This window comes from Antennarius striatus, chromosome 17 (genome assembly GCF_040054535.1).
Source record: "Antennarius striatus isolate MH-2024 chromosome 17, ASM4005453v1, whole genome shotgun sequence".
Lineage (NCBI taxonomy): Eukaryota > Metazoa > Chordata > Actinopteri > Lophiiformes > Antennariidae > Antennarius > Antennarius striatus.
Window position 1 is genome coordinate 19867376 of NC_090792.1, and position 21563 is coordinate 19888938.

Consider the following 21563-nt stretch of genomic DNA (forward strand, 5'->3'; position numbering starts at 1 on the left):
ATTTAGTGTAACGGATGGGCGCTGAGGGATTGTTGGGTCTTGGAGAGTAGAAATAAAGTCTTAGGGATACTTTTAGTTTTAAAATAATTGTATATAAAGTATTTGGATGTGGGTGTGATGGTAGAGTATGGTGTTTTATTCAGACGGTACAAGAAAACCACTAGTGATAAACAAGTGAACCTCTTTCACTTAAAGAAGTGTTTGTGTTTAATCACTAACAACAGCTACAACCTCTCCTGTGTGTGCTCTATAAGAAATATATAATTAATAAATGAGTATATACAGTATATTCATTTAAAATACATAAAATATATATTATAAAATATATTAATGCATAAATATATGTGTATATATGTTAATCATTATTAATATATCCGATATTAAGATTCTTGTTTCTCTATTATTGTAAGATATGAATCATTTTGAAAACTCTTGTAACTGGAAACAAAACATGTTGCTGCGTCCCATGACGTCAGCTGCGTCACCACCAAATGCTGCCTTTCATTACTGTCGTACATTTTAGCTAACCAAGGTGAAGCGTGTTTAAGGAGTTTTTGTGATTCCAAAAGTACACTAAAATGAATCAAGAGACAAAAAAAATAAATAATACGCATATTATGTTCAAACTAAAGAATTATTAAAGGTTGTTAAACATCTGTTTGCGTCACAGACTGGCTGGCTTAGTAAATATACTTCTTAAAGTGAAGAAATCCTGATTGTATATTGTCATTACGATGCTTATGTGCATTTATTTGTTCAAAGGAAATAATGGCATGATATTGAAAATAAGACTGAAAAACATTGAATCATTTGCAAACAGATTCAGGGGTTTTGGTTTTTCCGAGCTCAGGGTTTGTTCCTGAACGCGCTGGAAGCAGTCGGATCAGCTCTCCATTTCAGTCCGGTCTGTACTGTTTAGTACCTCGCAGTCCACTCTGACATTTCTGTTCTTAAGAAATGGGAACGCCTTGATTACCCGGCATCGGCTTTAGATACAACTATTCAATCTTCAGCGGGACTGTGACGATTTTAAACCAAACCTCTGCTCATCGTCTCTGTGCCGATAATACAAAAGGTGAGTGGGTCATCCCTCAGGTAAAAGTGAGCACGTGACGGAGTCGCTCGTGGTGTTTGCCCAGGGCTGCATCGCGGCCTCGCGGCTCTCCCGGAACTTGAGTCCCCCGGCTTGAGTTGCAGTTCCGAGGCCACGAATGCGGTCAGCTCGCTAAACAGACCTTAACGCGACAGTTAAAATACACCAGCCGGGGTAACTTTTCTGTTACATGTCCAGGTATTTTATTAGCCAACGTTTTCCTCTGTATAAATGCTGTTTATCAGAGAAACCCGAGGTCGCTGTTGCTAATGATAACATTAGCGTCTAGAGTCGTTAGCATCGTGCTAGCCGGCCAGTATTAATAAACCGGGTATCGTGACTCGTAATAAATTTTTGCGCTGGATAAAAAAACGACACATAACATTTTCTAAACCTGTCGGAATCTCAATCATACGTTTAATGAATTGTTTGAAAATTACAGTTTATTTTACAGACTTGACACCATCGCAGTTGCTAATTAGCGTTACGTTAGCAACTCTTCCACGAATGATGCTAATGGCTAACGCTTACTAACTATTAGCGACCCTGTAATTCGACCACAAATCCCAGGAACCAGGGTTGACTTAGGTGGCTTAATGTCGCAATAAACGCGTCCTTGTTCTATCCGCTTATGTCGATATATGTGATGAAATAATGATTGTCGTTGTGTCAGGGCCAGATGATGAAACTCGGGGTCACACGGCTATCTTTGTCAGATATGGCTGAAGCTTTTTTTTTTTTTTTTTTTTACAGTAACTCGTCAAGGCTGCCTGTGGCCGAGCTTTTGTCTTTGTAGAATTTTGAAGTCGCAAACAAAAGGAGGGTTTTTCAAGTTGGATAAGGTAGAAAAAAGAAACCTCTCGGGTGCCAGAACTGTGTTATTATTAGTGTATAACTTTATAAAGTTGACACTCTTGCCATATGTTCCACATATTAGCTTCTCTTTAGCGTTCTGTCGTGTTAAAGTCTGGCTAGTCCGCTAAGATGCTAAGTTATATATATTACAGAAGTCAAAAATTGATTTCCACAAATATCTTCTAACCAATTCCTCGTGTAGATTTCAGTTTTGTCTCAAGTTTTTAAGGGTAGAGATCGAAACATTAGTCCGATTAATCATAATAACTTGTGTGGAGATAGTTTTAAATCAAATTAAACCCGTTATCAAGCAGGAAGCTCAAACCTCACGTGGTTTTAATTCTGTTTTATGTCATTGTCATAGAAAGCATATTATCTGTGGTCTGGGATTCAGGAATGCATCTATTTTTTATTTTAGATACTGTGTGGATATTGTATTATATAGTAAGTTAATTCTAGGTTCTTAAAAGGAGAAACGGATATTGAGGAGTCCAGACTTTTAAATACTGGTAGGTATATCGCTGGAGCCTGGTTCAAAATAAGTGTATTTATTTATCTGAATCAAGAGCTTCACTACCAGAAATGACGTTTGGGATTAAAAAAAAACAATAATTCTGATCTGATAATATTCTGCTAACAGACCTCTATTGAAAGGTGAGTCCAGCTTTAAGTCAGATTGGGGGCTGAAAAGGTGTTGATCTCAGGTGAGGACTTGACCTCAGTCCCCTCTGTTTGGTTTGTGTGTTCGCTGACGTCAGATTGAGCTGTTATGATGAACTGGTTTGTGTGTTGTTGAGAACTGGTTCGTGTGTTCACTGACGTCTCATTGGGTTGTGTTGTTTTGAACTGGTTTGTGTTGTTGTGAACACTCAGCTGCTCAGCGAAAACTTCTTACCTTCAATTTAAAGAGGTGAGGGAGACACTAAATATGTTGTTGTACTCATGTTTGGGAATACAAAGTGGACACAGGACACTTGGAAGAGTAACAGGGAGGGGGCCGAACCCTGTGACCAGCTGAACTGGGTCCACTTGGGGATAGGGGGGGGGGGGTCAGGACACTCTAGTAAGTTGTGATGATTAATCTGTTGATAAGATCTGTCGCACACAGCCGGTTTGAATCCACACCGGCCGACAAACAGCTGATCACCCTATTATAATTAGGCCCTAATCAGCTGGGCTTGGACCAGTAAGACTCCCAGCATGCAACGCTGCAGGGATACAAAGACAACCTTTAAGATCACCACCAGAGAAAATTAGTTCTCATATAAAACATTACGTGTCTTTTCTGAGTTTTGAACAGCTTTACACTGAAGAATATCTCAGGAATTTGTTGAAGACTTAACAATAATCGTCAAATATTTGCAAACTAGTTTAACAAGAAATATGATGACATGTCATTTTTAAAACTGTTTGTTTTCATTCAAGAAGAAGAAAATGACTAAATTTCTGTAACGTCTGATTCCAATGTCTATCAAAAACTTAATTATTAGAAATATAACCGACAGAAAATCTGTGATGCTTCCTCAGCTTCACAGATTACTAACTGTACTTATTTAAATCTGAATGGTTTCTTGCTACGGCACTGAAGGTTTTAGGTTTTAGATCAACCTGTGTGTTTGATTGATCTGTCTTTACCTCCATGCAAAGCTCCTCACTGGTTTGATCTGGCAGTCGCCTCTGACTGTCTGCTCAGCGCCGGCTTTTCATTCTGAGGTTTCTCTGATTTGCATACTGGCTGATTTCATCCCACAGTGGAAGTTGTGTGGAAGCGTCGCAGCTCTGATCGCCTGCCGCCTGTCAGACGAAGGGCAGGGCATAAAAGCTTTGTGGTCCAGACGAGCTGCGGCGGCGTTTGAAGGGAAAGCTCAGTCTGTGTGAATCTTGTTTTTCTGTGGGGACGACATGGAGGTGAATTGACTGGTCACGCCCTGAATGTCCTCGTCGGCCATTTATTTGTTTATAACCCGACTGAAACGTTCCCAGAAATGATTTTATGTCAACAGGAACTGTTTTTTTAGGGTTGTGCTCGTCCCAGACCTTCAAAATATCTGATGCAAATGTGTGAAATCATTACCCAGCTGTAGTTTTAGCATGTGTCGCACAAACGAACACACCTGGATAACTTGAGCAGCTTTTTTGGGAATTATTCGCTTCCCTTTTTATACATGAGAACAAGTTGCAGTCGTCCACCACCTTTATAAATAAACTACCCAGAGTCCCACTGGGGCTTCATGGGATGTTATCTTGCTATAACAGTAGGTGGCGCTGTCGTCTCTCAGCAAGAAGGTTCTGGGTTCAAGTCCTTCCTGTGTGGAGTTTGTCTGCTTTCTCGGGTCTGCGTTCTCTGGTTTCCTCCCACTTGTGATTGGTCAGTTCCAAATTGTCCCTAGGCGTGAGTGGTTTTTCATCTTTCGTGTGGTTCTGCGATGTGCTGACATCATGTCCAAAGCGTCTCCCTGTCTATTGTTCCATAAGTCTGCTGGGATTGGCCCCAGCAACCCCCGTGACCCACAAAAGTGGAAGAAGCAGTTCGGAGAATGAACGAATGGATGAGGGTTTTGTTCATTTTGGTGAGAATAAACCCTGAACCAGATGAGTTTTATTGGGCTTAAAGCGTGAGAAGCTGTCTGCTCATATTTTCACATTCATGGATCATCCGACATATTTTTCTGTCTGCAAGGAAACGCGGCGCTCGCTCCTGATTGGCTCTTCTCTCTGGTCGGTTGTTGTTGTGAACGTCTTTGTCTTCTGTTGTGTGTGAATGTGGAACGGGAGTCGTTCCTCTTCTGCTTGTGTTTGACAGCTGCGTCACTGAATTGCTGGAGCTCTTGTGTCTGTCTGCACACACACACACACACACACACACACACACACACACAATGACGCCACTTAAACATGTGTTTCAGCCCATCTGACGCGGGTGGAATTAGTGTTAGCCAACCTGCTAGTTAAGTTATTAAGTGTCATTGTATTTCTTTGCAGGCTAAGAGACTACATGTCCCAGAATCCCCTGTGAGAGCAAGTAACTTCCTCCTCGTCCGTGTTTGCCCTCTCCCTCCATCCGGTTGGTTGGATGAGTTCCAAACAGCGACACAACTGTGAGCAGTGATTGGGCGCTGAGCCAGACCGGGTAGCCAACGGGGAGCCAGGTGAGAAACGAGTCCCATGATTCAACAGTTAGCATCCGAATGTTTTCTCCACCTCCAGCTCCACTTCCTGTCTTCTCAGCACAATGCCTCATGCGTTACCTGTTTGATTGTCGTCCTCCAGGCTAGCCATCATGGCCGACGTGGACCCAGACACCCTGCTGGAGTGGCTGCAGATGGGCCAGGGCGATGAGCGCGACATGCAGCTCATCGCCCTGGAGCAGCTCTGCATGCTGCTGCTGATGTCCGACAACGTCGACCGCTGCTTCGAGACGTGAGTTCTGAGCTTCGCTTCACGGACGCTAAACGTCACACGGACGCTCGTCCTCACCGTCTCCTCCTCCGTCTCCTCCTTCCAGCTGTCCTCCTCGGACTTTCCTCCCAGCGCTCTGTAAGATCTTCCTGGACGAGAGCGCCCCCGACAACGTGCTGGAGGTCACAGCCAGAGCCATCACCTACTACCTGGACGTGTCTGCTGAGTGCACCCGGAGGATTGTGGGAGTGGACGGAGCCATCAAGGCGCTGTGCAACCGGCTGGTGGTGGTGGAGCTCAACAACCGGACCAGCAGAGACCTGGCTGAGCAGTGCGTCAAGGTAGGAGGGAGGGGTTTGTCGTCAGAGCGACACCAGTGGCGCCATGTCGGAGTAGAACCACCTATTAATCCTGATCAATACATTTGATACACCCGTGTTTGCCGTCCAGGTGCTGGAGCTGATCTGCACCAGGGAGTCCGGCGCCGTGTTCGAGGCCGGCGGTCTGAACTGCGTGCTGAGTTTCATCCGGGACAGCGGCCACCTGGTCCACAAAGACACGCTGCACTCGGCGATGGCCGTCGTGTCACGACTCTGCAGCAAGATGGAGCCTCAGGACTCGTCGCTGGAGACGTGCGTCGAGTCGTTGTCCAGCCTCCTCAAACACGAGGACCACCAGGTGACGGCGGACGAGTCGACCCGTCGGTTTATTGCACGGCGTCTCAGGGAAACTCACCGCTTCCTGTCCCCCCCTTCCCTTCAGGTGTCCGACGGCGCTCTACGCTGCTTTGCCTCGCTGGCGGACAGGTTCACCCGCCGCGGCGTGGACCCCGCTCCTTTAGCCAAACACGGCCTGACGGAAGAGCTGCTGTCCCGCATGGCGGCCGCCGGAGGGACTGTGTCGGGCCCCGCCTCCTCCTGTAAGCCCGGACGGACCTCGACGGGCGCCGCCCCTCCGGCGCCGGACTCCAAACTCAGCAACCAGGTGTCGACCATCGTCAGCCTGCTGTCCACCCTGTGCAGAGGCTCCCCGCTCGTCACACACGTAGGTGGACCGCCCTCCGAAACGCAGATTCCACCATATTGCGGTCGCGTCTGATCGGATCTCTCCCGCCTTCAGGACCTGCTGCGTTCGGCGCTGCCCGACTCGATGGAGTCGGCTCTGGGGGGAGACGAGCGCTGCGTCCTGGACACGATGCGGTTGGTTGACCTCCTCCTGGTGCTTCTGTTCGAGGGACGGAAGGCGCTGCCCAAATCCACCGCCGGCTCCACGGGCCGCATCCCCGGCCTGCGCCGCCTGGACAGCTCCGGGGAGCGATCACACCGACAGCTCATCGACTGTATCCGCAGCAAAGACACCGACGCCCTGATCGACGCCATCGACACCGGCGGTAAGGAGAACTGGAACTACAAATATGGCTGCCGTTGTACGGGTCCAACTCTGATCCGACTCTCCTTCTTTCTGCCGTAGCTTTTGAGGTGAACTTCATGGACGACGTGGGACAGACGCTGCTCAACTGGGCTTCAGCGTTTGGAACGCAGGAAATGGTAAGAAATGAACATCCTGAGGTCTGATGTAGGAACCAAAATGTCGTTTGACAAAATGCTCGTTGTTGTTGTTCCAGGTGGAGTTTTTATGTGAGAGGGGGGCGGACGTCAACAGAGGTCAGAGGTCATCCTCACTTCACTACGCTGCGTGTTTTGGACGTCCACAAGTAGCGAAGGTAAGGACCACACCGGGTCGGTTTTGCTTTAACTGGTGTTTTGGGTTTTTTTTAGCTCTGAACTGAACGTTTGCGTCTCCGTGTTTTCAGACGCTCCTGCGTCACGGAGCCAATCCTGACCTGAGAGACGAGGACGGGAAGACGCCTCTGGACAAAGCCCGGGAGCGCGGACACAGCGAGGTGGTGGCCATACTGCAGTCTCCTGGTAGGAAAACCGCTGACGCCGCGGTGACGCACGCTGCACCTGCAGGGGGTGTGTGTTCAGTCCGTCCATCTCAGACCCGTGTGTTTGTCTGCGCCGCAGGAGACTGGATGTGTCCTGTGAATAAAGGCGACGACAAGAAGAAGAAGGACGTGAACAAAGAGGAAGAGGAGGGCAGCGAGCCCAAAGGAGACCCGGAAATGGCTCCGATCTACCTGAGGAGGCTCCTGCCTGTTTTTGCACAAACCTTTCAGCAAACCATGCTGCCTTCTATTAGGTAACGAGATGAGAAGAGATGAGATGAGATGAGATGTCTGAAGGAGACTCTTTAAACGTTTCTGAATGATTTGTGTTCTCAGGAAAGCCAGTCTGGCTCTGATCAGGAAGATGGTTCACTACAGCAGTGAAGTCCTGTTGAAGGAGGTGTGTGACAGCGAAACAGGACACAACCTTCCCACTGTGCTGGTGGAGATCACCGCCACTGTGCTCGACCAGGAGGTACACACACAAACACACACAGAGATCCGACGATCATCGAAGCTTTTAGCCTCTTTTGGTCGTGTTTCATTTCTGCAAACCGAACCGTCTGCGACAAATTGACGTAAAACTGAAATCTCTTGTTGTCAGGATGACGACGACGGTCACCTCCTGGCTCTGCAGATCATCAGAGATCTGGTGGATAAAGGCGGAGACGTCTTCCTCGACCAGCTGGCTCGATTGGGCGTCATCAACAAGGTGTCCACTCTGGCCGGACCGGCGTCCGACGACGAGAACGAGGACGAAACCAAACCCGAAAAGGTAGCGCGTACAAAACCTGAGTCGTTTGACCGAGTCCGTCTCTGTCAGTCGTCATCATCATCATCATCACGTCGCTCACAGGAGGAAGAGGTCCAAGAGGACGCCAGAGAGATCCAGCAGGGGAAGCCGTACCACTGGAAGGACTGGTCCATCATCCGGGGGAGGGACTGCCTCTACATCTGGTCGGACGCCGCCGCGCTGGAGCTCTCCAATGGCTCCAATGGCTGGTTCAGGTTCATCCTGGACGGGAAGCTGGCCACCATGTACTCCAGCGGGAGTCCAGAGGGGGGGTCGGACAGCTCGGGTACTAAACATTCCGAACACGCGGCGCGTTTGTTTATCTGTAATGCCCCCTGTTGACCGGTTGATGTTCTGCTCTCCCTTCAGAGTCTCGCAGCGAGTTCCTGGAGAAGCTGCAGCGAGCAAGGAGTCAGGTGAAACCGGTCACGGCCAGCCAGCCCATCCTGTCCAGCGTGGGCCCCACCAAGCTCACCGTGGGGAACTGGTCCCTCACCTGTCTGAAGGAGGGGGAGATCGCCATCCACAACTCAGACGGGCAGCAGGCCACCATCCTGAAGGAAGACCTGCCGGGCTTCGTGTTCGAGTCCAACAGGGGAACCAAACACTCGTTCACCGCCGAGACCTCACTGGGTGTGTGTCAGGGGTCGCCCGCCGCCCCACAGCCGTTACAGCACATCAGCACAAAGTCAGAAAACAATGGAAAGTTTAGTTTGAATTCACCGCAGAAGTGACAAGAGTGTGATTTATGTAGGACCTGAAGGCGGCAGCCGGAGCAAAAACTAATCAGACAAAAAACTGATGTTACATCGAAGAAATAAGATCTGTCAGGTTTATGGGAGGAAGAGGAGTCCAGAAGGAAAAGACAATAGATCCTGCCATTTCTTCACCAAACATTTTCACACTTTTTTCTTGTTTAAACTCTCAAAGTTTAAACATTAGTAGCTAAGTCAGTCCAGTATTAGTATTTGTGAATAATGTTGGTGTCCAGCTTCCATTTCTTTTTCTTATGGTCACTGATCCACAAAGCTAAAGCTAAAGCAGGCTCCATCCTTATGATGGTCTTTTTGTGGACAGTTACAACTGTTTTTACATCCTTGATGAACTTATTGCTGCTGTCGTCTTCCTGTCTTTATGTAACAAACCAAAAATTCATGTATTCCGTAATGTCGCCCTACGGACACGTAACTTCAACTCTCCGTAAGTAAAATTCAGCGAAACGACGGGTGAACCGCGTTCACCTTTTGCGACGCACCACCGTGTTTAGAATGTTAGTTCCACAACATGGAACTAACTTTTAATCACTTCAAGAAAAAGAGCAACAGAGTGAACCTGTAAACACAAAGCGGATAAAAAGTAGTGGGATCAGGACGGATTCTGGAGGAACCCCACTAGACTTCTTTAGATCTCTTAGTCCCTGCAGGATTCTGTGTTCGGCCTCTTCAGAACCCGTGGTCTGATGTTTGTTGTCGTTGCGTAGGCTCTGAGTTTGTGACGGGCTGGACGGGGAAGCGAGGCAGGAAGCTGAAGTCCAAGCTGGAGAAGACGAAGCAGAAGGTGAAGAGCATGGCGCGGGAGCTTTACGACGACCACTTCAAAGCCGTGGAGAGCATGCCCAGGGGCGTGGTGGTCACCCTGAGGAACATCTCCACGCAGCTGGAGTCCGCCTGGGAGCTGCACACGAACCGGCAGGTACGTAATACACACACACACACACACACACACACACGCATGAATCTGAAGTCTGGCTGAGTTCTGATTTCTCTCTCGGTGTCTTCAGTGTATTGAAGGAGAGAACACGTGGAGGGACCTGATGAAGACGGCTCTGGAGAACCTGATCGTAGTTCTGAAGGATGAAAACACAATTTCTCCGTACGAGATGTGCAGCAGCGGCCTGGTGCAGGCGCTGTTCACCGTCCTCAATAACGTGAGAAACTGCAAAGCACATCTTCATTCTTCAGACGTAGGAATTTGTCAGGAAGTCTGACGTTCTCTTTTCTGTTTTCAGAGCGTGGAACTGGACCTGAAACATGATTGTAAGCCTTTAATGGAGAGGATCAATGTCTTTAAGGCGGCTTTCAGCGAGAATGAAGACGATGAAAGGTAACGGCACGACATTCAGACCCGTGTTAAATTATCTCGACTCTTTGGATTAACAGAAAAACTAAAGCTCAGAAGAATAAACGTTGTGAAGTAATGACATGTCGTCCACTTTTACTGCGTACGGTTGATAGCGGGTTTAAAAATAAAGCTTTGATAAAATCAGACGTCACCTGATGTGCGTGATGTGTGTGTGTCTGCAGCCGACCAGCTGTTGCCTTAATCCGTAAACTGATCGCTGTCCTGGAGTCGATAGAACGTCTACCTCTGCACCTGTACGACACTCCAGGCTCCTCCTACAACCTGCAGGTGAGTCGTCGGTCGGCGCCGACGTTTTCTACGTTTCTTCCATCAGGCAGGTTTATCTGAGTGCGTGTGTTCCATCAGATCTTGACAAGGAGGCTGCGGTTCCGTCTGGAGCGAGCGCCGGGCGAGACGGCGCTGATCGACCGGACCGGTCGCATGTTGAAGATGGAGCCGCTGGCGACCGTGGAGTCTCTGGAGCAGTACTTGCTGAAGATGGTGAGGTCACGTGGCGCGTAGGAACCGCCTCCTGACATGAAGCGTTGGATATGTTTAACCCAGCCCCTATGATCGCCCCTCAGGTGGCGAAGCAGTGGTACGACTTCGAGCGCTCCTCGTTCGTCTTCGTGAGGAAGCTGAGGGAAGGACAGACCTTCACCTTCAGACACCAACACGACTTCGATGAGAATGGAATTGTCTACTGGGTCGGAACCAACGCCAAGTAAGTTAAAGCAGCTTCAGATACACTAGTCGGGTGAAGTTGGTTGTTTTCTGGGACTAATTGTGTTATAATAATTAGTTTAAAAGAATTAATGATGGTCAAAAGTTCTGCCGTTTGCATTCTGTGAAGTGTTGGTCCAAATGTCATCAAATTCCTGCTCTGCTCAGGACGGCCTATGAGTGGGTAAATCCTGCCGCCTACGGTCTGGTGGTGGTGACATCATCGGAGGGGCGGAACCTTCCTTACGGGAGGTTGGAGGACATCCTGAGTCGGGATAGCTCCGCCCTCAACTGCCACACAAATGACGACAAAAACGCCTGCTTCGCCGTGGACCTCGGGCTGTGGGTCATCCCGTCTGCGTACACACTGAGACACGCCAGGTAGAGAAAACGAACGCACCCCGGGTGACGGACGCATCAGACGATCCTGGAACTGAAAAGTTTCTTCTCCTCAGGGGTTACGGTCGCTCCGCCTTGAGGAACTGGGTGTTCCAGGTGTCGAAGGACGGTCAGATCTGGACGACGCTCTACACCCACGTGGACGACTGCAGCCTCAACGAACCCGGGTACGACGCCAAAGGGATGATGGGAGCTCAGACACGTACAGAAACTCGTCAGGCGGCTCGTGTAACGACGTCGTCTGACTCCGTGTGTTTCAGGTCGACGGCCACGTGGCCTCTGGACCCGTCCAAAGACGAGAAGCAGGGGTGGAGACACATCCGCATCAAACAGATGGGGAAGAACGCCAGCGGTCAGACGCACTACCTGTCCCTGTCTGGGCTGGAGCTGTACGGCACCGTCACTGCCGTCTGCGAGGACCAGCTGGGTAAGACCCCGCCCACACCTGGAGAACCCCTCTAGACTTCCTGACTCGTGCCCTGGCGAGTCGGTCGAGCGATAAAGTCCTTCCTGTCCTCCCCCCCCCCCCCTCAGGTAAAGCAGTAAAGGAGGCTGAGGCGAACCTTCGTCGCCAGCGCCGCTTGTTCCGCTCCCAGGTGATGAAGTACATCGTCCCTGGGGCGCGAGTGGTCCGGGGTATTGACTGGAAGTGGCGCGACCAGGATGGCAACCCGGCCGGGGAGGGAACCGTCACCGGAGAGGCTCACAACGGTGAGGAATGAGCCGCGATCACGTGTTTGTGGTTGATCCTCCAGCTTCAGTGGAGTCACAGCGTCCCACTCGTCTGTGGGAAGATGTCAGTGTGAACGGCTGCTGTGGCTGAGTTAAATAAAGTAGAACCTCCGGTAGTAATACGGTCGGGTCGGGATCGGTCACTGGAGCAGGTTCTACACTCGTCTGTTAGACGGAACTTTCATCTTTCTCACCTTGAACTTTTCCGAACTTGACCTTTTGGCGCCACGTCTGTCCGGCGATCTTGCCGATTCAACTCCAGGTAGCGGCGCTAGCTCGCCTTCGGGTAGCCGTACGGCGCGGCGGCCGACCGCCTTTCTTTACTCCTGTCCTGTTTTTACATCTCGTCCAGAAAACTCAACTCAGGTTTTAGTGACTTTTCCAGGTGTGGATTAAGGTTCCAACGCCTTCCTTCTTACCGTCTCTCCCCCCCCCCTGCTTCTTGCTCGTCTTATTGTCCCTGTGTTTTAATTTAAATCTGATGATTTGTAATCGGGTCGGGTGCGTGGGGACGCCTCCAGGAGTTCTGTCGATCCTAATTTCAGATGATAAAAATGAGATTCTTGTCGTCTTCTCCGTTGAATTCATCTCTCTGTGACTTTTTTACGCCTCGTCAGAAATGTTTTCTACTTTTGCTTTGATTGTCGTTTTCTGTAACTGTTCATATTTTTCTCTCATCGCTCCACCTGGACCTCAGTTTGTAGATCATGTGATCAGATTCAGTTAAAGTCTGTTTGTTTTTAAACGTTTGGCGGCATAACAGAATAACTTTAAGGTGTAATGTTTGGATTGTCATTTTCCAAACATGCAAATCAATTTTTAAGTATTTATTACTGCAGTAATCCAATGAATATGATGTAATAGTGTTGCTTTTTCTTTCCTTCACCAATATTTTATAGTTATTTAAATCAGATTTTACATATTTTTAGATATAGAAGCAGTATTTCTGCCTTAGTTTTAATCGTAGGGTATCGTCTGGTCCAGCGTGGAGCTGCTCTGACTGTTAGCTGCTTCTCTGCTATCTGTCTCTCTCTGTCTGTCTCTCTCTCTCCCTCCCTCTCTCTGCCGGGTCTCTGACATCCATCCGTCCGTCTCCCTCCTATCTTTCTGTCCATCCAGGCTGGATTGATGTAACCTGGGATGCTGGCGGCTCTAACTCTTACCGTATGGGTGCTGAAGGGAAGTTTGACCTCAAGCTTGCTCCAGGGTACGACCCTGAGTCGGCTGCCACAGCGCCGTCACCCAAACCTGTCTCATCCACTGTTTCAGGCCCCGCCTCTTCCACGGTGGGACCCTCCGTGATGCCGGGCGCCGGCGGCGGCACCACCACCACCTCCTCGTCCTCCCTGCAGCAGCAGTCGTGGGGTGGCCTGGTGAAAAATAACTGTCCGGACAAGGGCGGGGCCACGTCGTTCGGAGGGGCCGGCTCCTCCAGCAGGAAGGGCAGCAGCAGCTCCGTCTGCAGCGTCGCCTCTTCCTCCGACATCAGCCTGAGCTCCTCCGTGGGGCTCCCGGGCGTCGGGGGGCTGCGGCTGGAGAGGCGGGCCGAGGGGCTGCTGCTGGACCAGGGCCCCGGTGTGGGACTAGTGACGGGAGGCGGGGTCGGCCCCGACGGGCAGCAGCTGGAGCCCATTGTGGTGCTGTCGTCCGTGGTGGAAGGGGGGTCCGGGTCGGCGTCCAGCTCCGGAACGCTCACCGCTGACACCCCCGGCCCCGGCGATGAAGCCAGGAACAAGGACTCGTCCACGGCGACCATTGATCCGGCCACCGCCATCTCCATGGGGCTGGTGAGCGTCAGCTCCCCCGACGTCAGCTCCGTGTCGGAGTCGTCCAGCAAGGACACGCCTTCCCAGAGGCCCCTCTGCTCGGCGGCCAACGCCCGGCTGTCCGTCAGCTCGCTGCTCGCCGCCGGCGCTCCCATGAGCTCCAGCGCCAGCGTGCCCAACCTGTCGTCGCGGGAGGCCAGCCTCATGGAGTCCTTCGTCCGCCGCGCGCCCAACATGTCGCGGACCAACGCCACCAACAACATGAACCTGAGCCGCAGCAGCAGCGACAACAACACCAACACGCTGGGCAGGAACGTGATGAGCACCGCCAGTGAGTAACGCAGCATCACGACACGAGTACGACAGTTAACCATCAGGGGGGGGTACACCAGGATCCAACAGCCTGTTAGGGTTCTGTTACCTCACTCACCTGAAACCAGCTGAAAAACATTTAATCATTTAAAATAACTGAAGTCATTGTAATTCATTCTGGTCTTGTAAAAAATCCCCAAGCTATGAAGAAAAACACAACATTTTTATCAACCAGTGTGTTTAATTAATTTATATAAGTTATGTAAACCTTGATAACGAATGAAAAGAAACGCAAAACTCTCAGGAACACACCAGCTACGTCTTTACTCCACCAACGAGAACTAAATCCAGTCTCACTGATGTCGTATCCATCCACAAACACGTGGTAAAGAACGAGATGCGGTCTCACTGATGTCGTATCCATCCACCGTCCACACCGTAACTTCCTGGAACAGTTCCACAGTTGAACCAATCAGACTGACTCAAACCGACGCTGCCTCCAGGTCAGCATCTGCTCAGTGACAGGAAGTCGGTTGTGACCTGAGGACGACCTCGGATCCGCTCTGCATGATCCTCCTCCAGCCAATCAGCAGCTTAATCAGCTTCACCCGCTACAAACTAACCACCCTGTTTGTTTGTTTGTTTGTTTGCAGCTTCTCCTCTCATGGGCGCTCAGAGCTTTCCTAACCTCACCACCACCGGCACCACCTCCACCGTCACCATGTCAACCTCCATAGTAACCAGCAGCAATAACGTAGCCACAGCAACCACAGGTCTGTCTGTGGGCCAGTTACTAAGCAACACCCTGACGACCAGCCTGACATCCACGTCCAGTGAGAGTGACACGGGGCAGGAGGCGGAGTTTTCTCTCTATGGTGATGTCACACACGCACCTAACACACACACACACACACACACACACAGCTTGCCTCGACTAACTTGCTTCCTAATGTCCCTTACATCGGAAAGGAGATTCATTTGTTAAAGAGCTGCTTTAAGAATACGGGTAGTCCTCAACATACGAACACAACTGGTTCCTTGTTGTTGTTCGTAAATTGAATTGTTTGTAAGTCATTATTTATGAAATTTCAATCTATAATCTGCATCTGAGGTCTTTTAAATTTTACAACTACTCTAAATACTAAAGTTCTATTCCCTAAGACTGACCAGAAACAATTACAGGACATTAAAACAACACAGAATAAATAAAATCTGTCTGTTGACCACAAATACTAGACTCCAAAAATCACTAGAAAACCGTTAAAAGCTCATAATATCTTCTTATTGTACAATAAATCAGAGTAAAAACATGTAATCATAGTAAAATCCGTACATATAGTTCCAATATCTACCGTTAGCGTCGCTCGTGATTCACATGATCGTTTTAATCCGGATTAGTTTACAGTAAACTTTAATCCTTATAATTTAATCCTTGAGGAGAAGAAGAAAACACTTCAAGGAACTCTCCACCAGTTTTTAAGATCTTTGTCTGATAGTTTTCATTTTAAAGGGATCAAAAAGCAGCGAGTTAACATTTTAGAACTTTGTGTTTCTCTACTCACTCATGTTCGTTCGTCTTCATTCCAGGTTCTTCCTCAGAGGCTAAAAGTTTTTCACTGATTTTACCACCCGCTGTGTGAACGAGCCACAAACATGGATTGACTTTATATTTGCTCTCTGCCTCCACTTCCTGTAGACTTCTTAGACAGTTGCCGTGCCAACACACTCTTGGCGGAGCTCGACGATGAGGAGGACCTCCCGGAGGCCGATGATGACGACGACGAGAACGAAGACGACAATCAGGAGGACCAGGAGTACGAGGAGGTCCTGGTAAGAGATACGTTCACTGGTTGGTTTAATTATAGCAGCGCTGTGAATAACAGGAAGTGACGTCAGAGTGTGTGTGTGGCTGTTTGTGACTGCAGGAGGAAGAGGAGTACGAGACCAAAGGAGGACGAAGGAGGACCTGGGACGACGATTTTGTCCTTAAGAGGCAGTTCTCTGCTCTGGTCCCCGCCTTCGACCCGCGACCGGGAAGAACCAACGTCCAGCAGACCACCGACCTGGAGATCCCCACGCCAGGTACACACACACACAGACACACACACACAGAATGTGTTTGTAATAATATCACATTTCCAAAGTCATCTAAATCTGTTTTTGTTCTTCTGTCAGGAACTCCTCATTCGGAGGTTCAGGAGGAGGTGGAGTGCGCGCCGTCTCCTCACCTGTCCCTCACCCTGAAGGTAGGAGAAACACAACCGACCACACACAACCCAATCAATCACACACACAACGACTAAACATCTGCATTCCTCAAGCTGCCTGAAAACCTTCCTATCTTCAAGTATAAAGGTGCTCCACTGGAGTGTTCTTCTGCTGGTTCAGAGCTTCCTGTGTGTGTTCAGGTGGCGGGGCTGGGCACGACGCGGGAGGTGGAGCTTCCTCTGTCCAACTACAAGTCGACCATCTTCTACTACGTCCAGCGACTGCTGCAGCTCTCCTGCAACGGCGCCGTGAAGACGGACAAGCTGCGCCGCATCTGGGAGCCCACGTACACGTAAGAGGCAGTCAGGACGCTGCATCCGACGCCATCCTGGTCTCAGACACTTAACGTGTTGTTCTGGTTCTTGTCTTCAGGATAATGTACCGAGAACTGAAGGACTCGGACAAAGAGAAGGATAACGGAAAGATGGTGAGTCACACTCCTTGATGTTTGTATGGATAGTCCTCAACATACGAACACAACTGTTTCATAGAGGTTGTTAGTTATCTGAATTGTTTGGGAGTCCTTATTTTTTAAATTTCAGTTTCCAACTACCATTTGAGGTCATTTAAACTCATTATTACTCTAAATACTAAAGTACTGTTCCCTCAGACAGGAGAGAATGAATGAATGAACATTAAATACCAGTACAGGTGGTTTGTATTTCAGTCGGTCTTGATTATACGTTGGCTTTAAAAAAAAATTCATTTCACTCGATTCAATGTCTGTACTCCATGTGGCGGCGCGCGTTTGTATCTCTGAACGTTTGTAAGCCAAATGTTGGTATTTTGAGGACTACCTGTACTCGAAATGCACCTGAATGGCGCCAACTAGAATTTAAACGGACGTGCGTTCATGAAGTTCTGCTTCAGAGGCTGAATTAAAAGCTACGACCGCCCTCTGACCTCTGACCTCCTTCATTCTCCTCCTCTAGGACTTGTGTGAACACAGCATCAGTGTGGGGAGTCGGTCTGGCGGGCTGAGCCCAAGCTCGCTTTCGGCCAATCAGAGCAGCGAGATTCTGGGCGTGGCCAGAGAGGCGGCACAGGCGAAAGCAGGCTGCAGCCAGAATGCCTGCGGGGTGGAGGACGTCTTGCAGCTGCTGCGCATCCTCTACATCATCGGAGGAGACTCTGCCTCCAAAGTGCGCACTCTGCAGGAGGGTAGGTTGACCGAGGCACACACACACACACACACACACCACACTAACCAGCGTGACAACACGTGCTGATTTTTTTCCGTCTCTGCAGATTTCGACGAGCTGCAGTTCAACGCATCTCCAGAGGAATTCACCAGCAAGAAGATCACAACCAAGATCCTGCAGCAGATCGAGGTCGGTTCCGTTTAGACGGCCAATCAGCTGCCGTCGTGTTGTGTTGCATTTGAGTGCGGCTGGGGTTTTTTTTCCTTCTTCTTTTTAGGGTTGAAAATCTAAAGCAACATGGTAAAAAGTAACAACACAGTTAGCATGAAACTACATGGGGGGAAAAAAACATGATTTATACAAATATAATTTTAAAATATACCTGACAGCTTGATTATTATCTTTGAACAATGGGGCCCAAATTGAACAGTTGTCATAGAACGACCCTCGTGGTTTATCGGGTTGATCTGAGTTGATGTTGACCTGAGCGTTGTGTTTTTCAGGAGCCTCTCGCTCTGGCCAGCGGCGCTCTGCCCGACTGGTGTGAACAGCTCACCTCCAAGTGTCCTTTCCTCATCCCCTTCGAGACGCGGCAGCTCTACTTCACCTGCACGGCGTTCGGCGCGTCCAGGTGAGTCTGGTACCCACCACCAATAAGCACACAACGCGAGAAAAAAAAAATAGACAATACAAAAATATAGGGATTTATGGTGACGTCAGAAGCGACGCTCCTGACACCTGTGTCTCGGCCCCCTCACCTGTGTCTCCAGGGCGATCGTGTGGCTCCAGAACCGGCGGGAGGCGACCATGGAGCGCTCCAGGCCGTCCACCACGGTGCGGCGCGACGACCCCGGAGAGTTCAGGGTGGGCCGGCTCAAACACGAGCGAGTCAAAGTCCCCCGAGGGGAGGCCATGATGGAGTGGGCGGAGTCGGTGATGCAGCTCCACGCCGACAGGAAGTCCGTGCTGGAGGTGAGAGACGCGGACACGATGTCACCTGAGATGGATCGGAGGAACGTCCTCATCCGTCAACAAGAAAATCTGTCTTTCTGGTGGCCAGGTGGAGTTCCAGGGGGAGGAGGGAACTGGTCTCGGTCCCACGCTGGAGTTTTACGCTCTGGTGGCTGCAGAGTTCCAGAGAACGTCTCTGGGGATCTGGTTGTGTGACGACGACTTCCCTGACGACGAGTCCCGACAGGTGAGAGGCGTTAGCGTCGCAGCTCGACCCGCTTCTAAGTCCTGGATGTGACGGGTGTCCTGGGATGTGCCTGTGTGTTCCAGGTGGACCTGGGTGGAGGTCTGAAGCCCCCCGGCTTCTATGTTCAGCGCTCCTGCGGTCTGTTCCCGGCTCCGTTCCCTCAGGACAGCGAGGAGCTGGAGCGCATCACCAAGCTCTTCCACTTCCTGGGCGTCTTCCTGGCCAAGTGCATCCAGGACAACCGTCTGGTGGACCTGCCCATCTCCCAGCCCTTCTTCAAGCTGCTCTGCATGGGCGACATCAAGTCCAACATGAGCAAGCTGCTGTACCAGTCGCGCGGCTCGCCGCAGGGTCACGACCCCGAGCGGCCCCACCTGCTGCCTTTCCTGCTGCTGTCCGAGATGCAGTCGGAGGCGTCCACCGAGGAGAGCCAGGAGACCTACTCCGTGGGCAGTTTCGACGAGGACTCCAAGTCCGAGTTCATCATGGACCCCCCGAAACCCAAACCCCCTGCCTGGTATCACGGCATCCTCACCTGGGACGACTTCCAGCTGGTCAACCCGCACCGGTAGGTTTGTGGGCGTCGACCCCGAACGCTATCGGCACGTTAGGTTTCCGTGTGAATGGCTAAACGTTTGCGTCCTGCAGGGCGAGTTTCCTGAAGGAGGTGAAGGAGCTGGCGGTGAAGAGGAGGCAGATCCTGGCCAGTAAGAGTTTATCTGAGGACGAGAAGAACACCCGGCTGCAGGACCTGATGCTGAGGAACCCCCTGGGCTCCGGACCCCCCCTCAGCATCGAGGACCTCGGGTAAACAGACACCGCCGTCCGTTTGTAAGTAGCAGTAACTTGACTACCGATCATCCATCTGAAGCTCCGCCTCCTTCTGGCCTCCAGGTTGAACTTCCAGTTCTGTCCGTCGTCCAAAGTCCACGGGTTCTCAGCGGTGGACCTCAAACCCAACGGAGACGACGAGGTAAACGGAACACACCCAGCTCAGGGGGAGGTCTCTGCTGTCGATAGGGGCCAGTGTGAGTCACGGTGTGTGTGTGTGTGTGTGTGTGTGTGTGTGTGTGTGTGTGTGTAGATGGTGACGATGGAGAACGCTGAGGAATACGTGGAGTTGATGTTCGACTTGTGTATGCACACCGGCATCCAGAAGCAGATGGAGGCCTTCAGAGGTAAAAAGCTTGATGACGCTCGTTGTCAGTGAGCGATCTAAATGCGAAGCTGCCCCCAGAGGGCGCTGCAGGGGGAGAAACGAACTGATACCCTTTCTCTTCCTCCTCCTTAGAGGGTTTTAATCGAGTGTTCCCCATGGAGAAGCTGAGTTCTTTCAGCCACAAGGAGGTTCAGATGATCCTCTGTGGAAACCAATCACCTTCCTGGACTGCCGATGACATCATCAACTACACCGAACCAAAGCTAGGTTACACCAGAGACAGGTGCGTCTCCGTGGACTGGTTGACTGGTTTCCTCCCGTTGATTTTTACCAGTTTGACCTGAACCTGAACGTCTCTTTCTGCCCTCAGTCCCGGCTTCCTGCGCTTCGTCAGAGTTTTATGCGGGATGTCGTCGGACGAGAGGAAAGCGTTCCTTCAGTTCACCACCGGCTGCTCCACGCTGCCCCCTGGTGGCCTCGCCAACCTGCACCCCCGCCTCACTATCGTCAGGAAGGTAAACTCACTACAACAGGGTGGTGGACCGGTACCGGTCCTGCTCCAGTCCTTTTTCACCTGTTTAGTCTTTATTAAAAAGCCATTTTAAATTGATGTTTTGCATAACAAAGGAACATGTGAATCTGATTGGCTGCCGTCTCCCCTCAGGTTGACGCCACAGACTCCAGTTACCCATCAGTCAACACCTGCGTTCACTACCTGAAGCTCCCTGAGTATTCGTCCGAGGACATCATGCGGGAGCGTCTGCTAGCCGCCACCATGGAGAAAGGCTTCCACCTCAACTGACCGCCGGCGCCGCACTGAGCATGCTCCCTGAGTCCGTCTCACCACGCGATCGACGGGTCGGCCGGCCAATCAGAAACCGGCTGGCCGACTGACCCGACTGACTGACTGACCGCCCGCTGGAGGATGAGGAGGATTAATGTTGCAGAATAAAGTTAAAGCTTTGCATCCTTAACCTGCCTCCTCCGTCGTTGTCATCACCCACCTGCGCTGCTGTGTGGGTGCAAGTGTGTGTGTGTGTGTGTGTGTGTTTGTGGGAGGAGGTGTGTGTATGGTCCCTCCTCCCGTCAGTCCTCAGTTTAGTGCCTGGTTTGACTCGTAGCTTCTGTTTTCAGTTCCTCAGTCTTCAACAATCACGCTTCTTCTCCTCTTCCTCCTCCCTCTTTTTTTTTTTTTAAATTGCTTTTTGTTTTGTTTGTGTGCGCACCCGCGACAGTTTTTGGGTTGTTTCTGACCGGACGTAGAGGTCAAAGGTCAGCGTGCATTTGGTGTTCTTTTACGAAGAAGCTGTAGAGACAAAAACACTGGTTGTGTGCGACGCACATCTAAAGAAAAAAAACAAACATGTAAGAAGCTCTGCTCTCCTTGTATTTTCTTTGTATATTATAAACATTTATTTAACTCAAGTTGCAGTTTGAGGTAAACAGATATTTTGAAATGTGTATGCTCCAAAAAAAAAAATCATTAAAATGTTTGCAAAGTATGAAATAAATGCAGAGTCCTGTGGTTTGTGAATGAAGGCCAAAAGTATATGGACAGTAGCTCGTTAGCGGTGGTGGCTAAATGCTAACTTAGCTATCGTTCATAATAATCATGTGAGGTTTAAAAGCTGTTACACGCAAATTGCAGTGTTTCA

The 21563-nt window shown here is 50.2% G+C and overlaps 1 protein-coding gene across 3 annotated transcripts; it reads left to right on the forward strand.

Annotated features, from left to right (window-relative positions):
• Nucleotides 1–883: 883 nt before the first annotated feature.
• Nucleotides 884–21394, forward strand: hectd1 (HECT domain containing 1). Of its 3 annotated transcripts, none has more exons than XM_068338052.1 (44): nt 884–1075; nt 4931–5097; nt 5219–5368; nt 5454–5688; nt 5798–6025; nt 6110–6391; nt 6467–6737; nt 6818–6894; nt 6972–7070; nt 7161–7275; nt 7375–7549; nt 7632–7770; nt 7900–8070; nt 8152–8374; nt 8458–8721; nt 9569–9780; nt 9869–10015; nt 10097–10191; nt 10392–10497; nt 10576–10710; nt 10794–10933; nt 11101–11313; nt 11388–11498; nt 11592–11758; nt 11866–12042; nt 13183–14160; nt 14795–15016; nt 15838–15971; nt 16067–16223; nt 16317–16387; nt 16550–16701; nt 16782–16836; nt 17342–17570; nt 17658–17740; nt 18055–18182; nt 18322–18523; nt 18612–18749; nt 18833–19317; nt 19398–19556; nt 19644–19722; nt 19834–19927; nt 20041–20191; nt 20279–20423; nt 20573–21394. In XM_068338052.1, the coding sequence occupies exons 3-44, from the start codon at nt 5229–5231 to the stop codon at nt 20708–20710; spliced, it is 7722 nt and encodes a 2573-aa protein (XP_068194153.1). In that variant the 5' UTR covers nt 884–1075; nt 4931–5097; nt 5219–5228; the 3' UTR covers nt 20711–21394. The 3 variants fall into 3 exon arrangements, with proteins under 3 accessions (XP_068194153.1, XP_068194154.1, XP_068194155.1); XM_068338053.1 differs by having other exon boundaries at nt 13333–14160; nt 20573–21393; XM_068338054.1 differs by lacking the exon at nt 14795–15016.
• The last annotated feature ends 169 nt before the right edge of the window (nt 21395–21563 follow it).

Bases quoted from the DNA above. Each gene is read 5' to 3' on its own strand.
- hectd1 (XM_068338052.1), top strand. From the start codon at position 5,229: ATGGCCGACGTGGACCCAGACACCCTGCTGGAGTGGCTGCAGATGGGC. The intron at 7,550-7,631 runs GTAACGAGATGA...TTGTGTTCTCAG, and splicing joins ACCATGCTGCCTTCTATTAG to GAAAGCCAGTCTGGCTCTGA. The intron at 17,741-18,054 runs GTCGGTTCCGTT...TGTGTTTTTCAG, and splicing joins AGATCCTGCAGCAGATCGAG to GAGCCTCTCGCTCTGGCCAG.